Source organism: Thunnus maccoyii, chromosome 19, assembly GCF_910596095.1.
Source record: "Thunnus maccoyii chromosome 19, fThuMac1.1, whole genome shotgun sequence".
Lineage (NCBI taxonomy): Eukaryota > Metazoa > Chordata > Actinopteri > Scombriformes > Scombridae > Thunnus > Thunnus maccoyii.
The window spans coordinates 6,482,061-6,490,501 of record NC_056551.1 but is presented as its reverse complement, the minus strand read 5'-3'; the positions used below and the strand labels follow the sequence as shown (position 1 = coordinate 6,490,501).

The following is an 8,441-nucleotide window of genomic DNA, read 5'->3' as shown; positions in this document are numbered from 1 at the left end:
TTCAGTTTCAGGGTCCTGGTATTGTGTATGCTGGTCCACTGTCACACTGTCATGGCTCACTGGGACACTTGACTAGAATGGAGCCATTCATGTTATTAGTTATACCTGCACTTTTCCTACAGTCAGTTATGAGTCAAAATGTCTGCTATTAAATAGGCCTATCATCAATATTTTGCAGTTTAAATCCTGTGTGGGACATAGAGCAAGTTAATAATCCCAGATAACATAATTTGTTAAAACAAACATATATTACACAGTATAACAACATAAACAATATTACATATAGAAATTTCAAAAAAAGTAAATATTGACAGCACCGGTTCGGCTCATTCAAAGATTTACCGCAATCATTTGTTGTTTGTAGGTTGACAAAAGATTTCTAACAGTACGAGTTACAGCGAAAGAGGCCGAAACTCCACGAATGCCTCCCTCGGCTATCTCCGTCTGTCACATGACCCAAGTCGTAGTAAACAATGCTGTATGTTATGCGCATGCGTGTTGTCTTAAGAGAAAGTAACAGTAGTGGCTACATTCCTCGGCTAAAGTTAGCCAACTATTGATTTTAATGCTAATGTTTGTCAGTTAGACTTAGCTACACGGACTCTACTCTTTGTTGACGATGAAATTTGTTTTTCTGGACGACTGGAATAGTAATTGAGTCACTATTTCGACTTTATTCGCGGTGGCTGAAAACTCCACTAACCGTCAGCCCTTTGTGTCGGCGTCATTCCGCTACACTGAGAGTCGCTTGGTCAGCTGCGGGTAATAATGTGGTACAGTTGAGAAATGAGTCGTACTTGAGCGCTCTCTAAAAGCAACTGTATCCCGGCTGTGAGCCGCCCATGATGGGGAAACAGAGCCAGTAACCGCTGAGACTGTCGTGTTTGCCTCCAAGCAGCAAGATCAACATGATGTCTGTAAGTTATGTGTTTATAGTTTGCCACAGCTCAGTATCATAATGTGTTTCTGGAATAAGTTGCTTTGCATTTAATATATTGATGCCTGTTCAAGTGTGGCGTTGAGTAACGTTAAATCAGTGTGTGTGAAAAACAGACGATATGACCCGCATGGAGCAGACCATAATAAGAAGTGAATATCCACAAGTTTTGAGTGAACTGCTGTTAGGTTTTGACCATAGACATTGTACACACAAATATATATATCTCCACAGAATTTAAACTGCAAAAATATTAATGATAGGCCTTTTTCATAGCAGACATTTTGACTTGTCACAGTGGGAAAAGCGCAGCTGTAACCAATAACATTAATGGCTCCATTCTAGTCAAGTGTTATGCATGCACAATAGCAGGACCCTGAAACTGAAACAGCTAGATGGGATATAGCCATCATCAATGTTATTATTTATACCTGACGTTAGTTTTCCTCTTATGACACATCATCATGTCTTCTATGAAAAAGACCTACTCTCACTCATCTATTATACAAAGTACCACCTCTTAATATCTTTACCCTCCACGTTTTGATTTGAGGATTCCTTCAGTTGAACACATATTTCCCAGAAATTATAGACCATTTAATCTATTTTGTGAGAATAACTATAAATGGTTGCCATAATAGTGAGTGAATATCAACAAGTTTTGAGTGAACAGCTGTTAGGTTTTGACCATAGACATTATGTGTGTTTTAGGCTGGAGAGTTAGTACACCCCTTGACAAATAACATTCTATTTTCAGCTAACATTAATGCATAGTTACTTTTTATGTCAAACTGAACAAAAAATAAAATAAAAAACATCATTGTGGCATTTGCATCCTATACAGTCAGTACTTACTAACACTCTCTATGGCAGATATCACAGGTAAAAGTCTTTCAGTTCTTGTATTTGGGCCCATTCTTCCTGTTCTAGTAGTACAATATTCTTGGGTTGTCTTGCATGCACAGCTCTTTTAAGATCTACCCACAGATGTTCAATCATGTTAAAGTCAGGGGACTGTGAGGGACATTCCAAAAGCCTCCACCTGTGCAGTGTTTCCTGTGCCACTGGCTGCAACACAACCCCAAAGTATAATAGATCCACACCCTTGCTTAACAATTGGCAAGGTGTTCTTTTCATGAACTGCTGCTCCTTTTTTTCCCTCCTAACATACTTTTGCTGATTGTGGCTGAAGAGTTCTATTTAACTTGATCAATCCACAGCAGTTGTTTCAAAACACATCAGGCTTCTGTAGATGTTCTGTTGCATACTTCTGATGTTGGATTTTATGATGAGGACTCAAACAATGTTTTCTTCTACTGACTCTTCCATGAAGGTCTTGTTTGTGCAAGCATCGCTGCACAGTGGAACGGTGCACCACCACTCCTGAGTCTGCTAAATCTTCCTGCAAGTTTTTTGCAGTCAAATGGGGTTTTTGATTTGTCTTTCTGACCAGCATATAAGCAGTTCTCTCTCATCTCTCATCTTGACCTCCACAGTTGCCCTAAACCGCTATCTCTTAATTACATTTCGCACTGTGGAAACTGCAAGTTGACAACACTTTGCTATCTTCTTGTAGCCTTCCCCTACATTATAGGCACCAATAACTTTCATTTTCAGAGTCTCACACAGCTGCTTAGAGGAACCCATGGTTGCTGAGTGTTCACATAAGGTTTGAAGAATCAGAATATTTGTAAAGCTTTGAAATTGGCACCAGCTGACATTTCCTAATGACAATTGTTGACATGCTTCAGGCCTAATAAGCTGATTAAGCTCTGAGACCTTTTATAAAAAGAATCTAATGCTTCAGAACTCTTAGGCTGCCCAAACTCTTGCATACAACAGAACCTCTCACTGCTCGAAAAGATTAACTGTAAAACCTAAAGGCTGTGTTTTAAAGAGCCCATTTAACCAGGCCCTCAAATCACATTTTACACTCATAACAGAATTTAATTAATTTAGTCAGTTATGAATCACAGTTTGCATAGGCTCATTAACTGGGACAACATCATTTTGTAAAACAATAACATGTTGTGATCAAATCATCATGATTTGATTCCATTAAAAGTCCATATACTTGGATATAGAGTGATTGTCCTGCCCTACATGTAACCAATTTATATCACATGTACTTCACATGATTCCCTGGCATTTTTCAAGGTGAATCTTAGCTTCTTATATTTTTTTAATGTGTTATTCCTTTCTGTCAGGCAGCCAGTATAAGAGAGTAAACTTGCATTGAATCGAGAAGCAAAAATCATCAATATGTTTTGGTTAAAATGAGAATTAAGTTAAATGTGCGAAAGTCCAGACGCTGCAACATCTTTGCAGGCTGTCTCACAGTCGGCAATGACAAGAACAGCAACCAAAAACGTACAAAGTTATATGCTTGCAAAATGCTTGACTGACGTACGTGTGACCTGAAACATGCAAAAAGACACGCAGTCCTTTGAAAGTGTACTGGGAATGTTTGTAGTAGAAGCAGTGCTGTCACGGTTTGCAGTCTCAACATTCACCTGGCAAACAAGTATCAGGTTTTCACAAGCAGCTTGAAAGATAAGCTCACAACGATCACCCTGCCTGGCCTTGACTCAATTTGTTGACTCAAGTTGTCCATATTTGACTTTCTCTGTGGTGTTTTCCAACCGTGTCAAATACTTCCCTTTTCCTCATCACTTTAACGGGACTTTTTTTTCACTGTCCTTCATCTTTTTTGCTTTGACCTTTTACTATTTTTCAATGTCGAAGCTGTTCACGAGTCTGTCAGTTAAAGAAGTTTCTACACATTTGACACCAAAAGAATTGGATTTTAATGGAGCGGATAAAAGTGAAAGTGACATTGAGTTAATGAGGTCACTTTTCCGCAGAAGCCGATTTTCCTCTTTTCCAGCTGACACAGATTTTTAAAGGTTAACTCGATATACCACAATAGGATCTTGTTTTTGTAGGTCATTTTACTCACCAAGTTAATTGCTGAGATCTGAGAACATGGTGTCATCACTGAAAAGAAGCCCAACAGTCAGACGATGAGACAGGTTTCAACCAAACCCCGCTGTTAGACAATCTGTAGGAGAAAACAAAGGAAAACTGTGAAATTATTACCCAATGTGATTACTCATGTTTCTCGCCCCATTGGACTGTTGTAGCGATGTCACTGTGTTAACTTGGTATGTACCATGTTATCATGACTGATAGAAATGAAGCTAAGAAAATAAAAGCCAAGTTATGGAATTACCCTTTGATATTTCATTTGGTCTTTAATTGGACAGTTGAAAGTGAAGAGGGACCAGAAGAGTGTGAGAAAACCTGGTTTGTGTTCCACCTCAGTAGAGCTGCAACAATTAGCTAGTCAATCAATTAGTCAGTCAACAGAGAATAAATCACCAACTATTTTAATAATCGTACAATGAAGCTTTGTGTTTTTCTTTGTGTTCCCTGTGATGGGGAAGGACTACATACACATTGTATGCACAGTTGCATCACATAAACTAGAGCTGCAACATAGTTTTTTTTATTAGAAAATGTCAGACAGTTGAGAGAAATGCCTTTGGCTTGCTTCCAAATCCTATATTGATGTCTTCACATTGCTTGTTTTGTCCAGCCAGCAGCTCAAAACACCAAAAAAAAAAGTAAATCCTCACATTTGAGAAGCTGGAACCGTAATATGTTTGGTGTTTTGCTTGCTAAAGGATTCATGATATATTAGAATTGTTCTGGCTAAATATTCTGCGATGGACTAATAGTTTGAGTGTTAACATGGACATCGCAGGTTCCATGTACACCTTCTCCAGCGCGCAGCTGGTGAGAGACACTCATGCGCAGACGGGTGGTGAATTAGCAGGGAAGTGGGCTCAGAGAGAGCCTGGCAGGAACCGGGCAGCTGACTTAGGAACACACACACACACACACACACACACACACATACACACACAAACAGTACATTCCTCTGTCAGTCACACATCTACAGCAGCAGGACAGAACAGAGTGTGCTTTTGTGGAACAATACATCCTGCAGTCGAGGTCAAGATCAGCTGAACAGATATTTGTTTGGAACGAGGAGAATTAAATTCTTTTCGTTTTTTAAGGAATCCAAAAATTATATGTTGAACAAAGGAGCTTTTGAGAATAAAGAATCCTGCACATAGAGCGAATTTCCTACAATACAATTGAGAAACAGAAGAGGAAGAACATCTCTTCTCCCAGGATTGTTTAGTTTGCCTCAGACAAAAAAAAACACCACTTCCACAGCATATTTTATGTCTTTATTTTCCTATATTCAAACTGCTTATTTTACTGTTCTTTTATGATGCCTTATCAGCCTGTCTGTTATTTTAAAATGTAAACCTTTTTTTTATGAGGAGTGCTTTTTATTATAACGTGAGTCTGGGCGGGTTTGTTAGATGTGTAATCAAAGACGTTTTGAGTCGCTGCCCCAGAAAATGGAGAGGACTGATCAGAGAGCAGTGCAGCAAGTTCACAGGCTTGGATGACTGATCTTAAAGGGAAGGAGGATGATGTCAGTGTTGTTGTAACACCTGGTCCTGCATTAATTATGTCTCTCGGAATTGGAAAGGTGCCTTTAAAGTAAATGACAGTCTACTTGAAGATCAACAGAGGTTTAGAGGTTATAATTTGTCTCTTGTTTTTTCTTTTAGATGACTTTTGGGGTGTCAAGTAGCGTGACGCTGCTGTTTGACTTCTGGGATGTACATGGACCTGCAGGTAAGCTGCCAAGTGAAGAGTAGCACCTTCACTTCAGAGGAAAAATTGACTGTGAGATGTTGACTGGTAGTGGTAACTCCTTAGAACCAGTTCATCTGGTTAAAACATACTGTACACATTTCTCTGTCTTGATGGTTCATGTTACATTTATATAACATTGCATCACACCCAACAAAGATGCAGGTGCATTTTTTTTTTTTTTTTTTACTCCACTGAAAGCTTGTATTTTGAGCATCAAATACTCACCTGGAAGCCGGCTCTAAAAGGTTTAAAGCTTGCTCCTCTGTGGAGGACGGCAGCTGTAGTCAGATTGGATTCAGGACAGTTACAGTGGTTTTGAACACTGGGCCAGTGTAGCAGCGAAAAAAAATATCAAAAAACCTGTAGCATGATCCACTTGTCTGCTGTCCATCCACCTGCTCAGTATGGGAGCCTGACTGAGATTTTTGAGGCTGAAAATTTACCAGTACTCATTTTTTCAACCTAAATGCATAAGAAATACACGTCTTTGTCAAGGATCCATTAAACTTGGTTGTTAAAGAATTGAATATACAATATTTGTATATGTTGATACATCTCTGTTTATCGCTATTGCTGAGAACTGCAGTGTATTGGTCAGGCTCTGCTCAATATCTTCCAAATACTCATATTTACAGCTAAAACAGTAAACTGTTTCCATCTGTCAGAAAAGGCAGTTGCACCAAAAAAGAAGCTGTGTGTTTAGACATATTTATGTATTTAGACACATGTATTTGGAACATTGGCAACCCAATAAATGGGCAGAGGAAAAGTGGATTAAGCAGCAGGAATGGTTTAAAATACTTTTATAATACAGTCATGTGTTGTATCTTGTGCATTAATTGTGTCTCAGGTATGGTGCTGTCGGTGTTCGTGGTGTTGCTGCTGACGGTTTTCTATGAGGTGCTCAAAGTTTGGAGGGTGTGGCTGAGCAGTTGCTCCAAGCTGGCTGAGCCACAGCCTCTGTGCGCCGTCCCTCCGTCCTACCGCACCGATAGCAGCTCCGTGCTGGAAAGCAGCCCCTCTGAATCCTCGCTGACCCCCATGGATTCACCAGCTCCCACTCCAAGCACCAGGAACAGGTCAGGGTCTTTGAAAGCAGATCCTTCAGAAAACCAACCCAAAATCCTAAAAGAGTTGAATTCTTTGTGCTTTTTTGGCCCCTATTAACCACTTTGATGTTTATTCAAACGAACATGTAGAGTTTGGTGATTTCTCTGAGTGTTGCTGACCTCGCTTTCTGTTAAGTGTCAACTATTCTGTCGTAATGATTGATAACCAAAAATAATATATAACACAAGCAAAATATAACATCTCAAACACCTTGACAGACTGAATGTGCACTATTTTGATTGATATAATTTATTTGAGGTGATGATTTCTCTGTTTCCTCGTCCTCAGCTGGTTGCTGCACGGTATCCAGACGGTGCTCCACATGCTGCAGGTGTCTCTGGGCTACATGCTGATGCTGTGCGTCATGTCCTACAACACGTGGATCTTCCTCGGGGTCATCGTGGGCTCTGTGCTCGGTTATTTCATCTCTTTCCCTCTGCTGGGTCAGATGTGACGGTATGGACAGAGATCAAAGACGGCTCGTTTTTGGTCTCTTGAGACGGAGGGATCGCGTGTCCTGGAATCTAAATGGAAAACTACTTGAGGGACTAATTTCTGTGTGTTGTTTTGCAGCTCTGAGTAGGCAACAGTTAGCATTTGGGAAAATGATAACACTGTGGGAGCATGAAAAGGCAAACTCCCTCTATGCCACGCTAACGCACAGAACTCATGTGGATGTGGAAGCTGACTATTTGAAAGACAAAATCTTTCTCATCGCCCGTCACCTGTTTCAGTCTTTGATCTCTGATTTCTCGGTTATACATTTCACACACTTTAACTACTTGACGCACAAAATTTGAACATTTGACCTCAACCATAGGGATGCATATTATTTCTTTATTATTATTATTAGCTGGTTCTTCTGTGTTAAAGGGACATCATGCTCAGTTTAGGCATAGCCTCATTTCTGTAATCAAGAACTCAAGCAAGCGCTTGTAAAAATGCTTGTGAAAAATGTTTATAGCCTACGAGGGGAGGAATGCTTGCTTTCAACTCTTGTCTTTTATTTATCCCAAAACAATCTACATTAAAGAGATGAAATGCATTTGTATCGTCCACAGTAGTAGTAGATACAGTAAGTAGTCATCCATAGCTCTGGGAATTTCCAATTATGATTTTATGTTTTTGTGGTCAACACTGACCGATATTGATAGCTACTACACAGTTCACTGTATTTTAGGAGTAATGACACTACAGGTGATTCAAAGATGAGATCTCTGACAATGTTGATAAAACGCATCCAATTTTCTGTGTTTTGCAGTGTTTTGGAGTGAAACCTAAAAGCAGAATAGCACTTTAGAGATTTACTGTCAGAGGTCATAAGACAGTTTGAGGAACTGACTCAATCATATGATTTTGGCTTGTAAACTTCTGTGATGTGTCATCTAACCGACCAGTCATTCTCACATGCCTATCAGGGGAAGGTAAAAGTCGGTCATGTGGTTCTGTGTTAATCATTTACACACCACAAACCTGCAAAGAAAAACATGTTTGAGTGCCTTGCAACTGAAATTTCATGTGTTTTCTGAGTATTTTAAACTCTATTTTTAACTGATTCTGACTATAAAAAAACAATATTCAAATATGTGTAATTTTCTCAGTGATGATTTTCTGTCAAATAATAAAAATCTTGAAAGACTTTGATGACAATAAT

The 8,441-nt window shown here is 39.4% G+C and overlaps 1 protein-coding gene across 1 annotated transcript; it reads left to right on the top strand.

Annotated features, from left to right (window-relative positions):
• The first annotated feature begins 486 nt into the window (after positions 1-486).
• Positions 487-8,426, top strand: slc31a2 (solute carrier family 31 member 2). Its single transcript, XM_042395703.1, has 4 exons — positions 487-917; positions 5,590-5,656; positions 6,528-6,756; positions 7,076-8,426. Exons 1-4 carry the CDS (start codon positions 909-911, stop codon positions 7,239-7,241), a joined length of 471 nt encoding a protein of 156 aa, XP_042251637.1. The 5' UTR covers positions 487-908; the 3' UTR covers positions 7,242-8,426.
• Positions 8,427-8,441: the final 15 nt, after the last annotated feature.

Excerpts from the sequence above, each read along its gene's own strand:
- slc31a2 (XM_042395703.1), top strand. Across the intron at positions 5,657-6,527 it reads GGATGTACATGGACCTGCAG|GTATGGTGCTGTCGGTGTTC; the intron begins GTAAGCTGCCAA and ends ATTGTGTCTCAG. Across the intron at positions 6,757-7,075 it reads ACTCCAAGCACCAGGAACAG|CTGGTTGCTGCACGGTATCC; the intron begins GTCAGGGTCTTT and ends CCTCGTCCTCAG.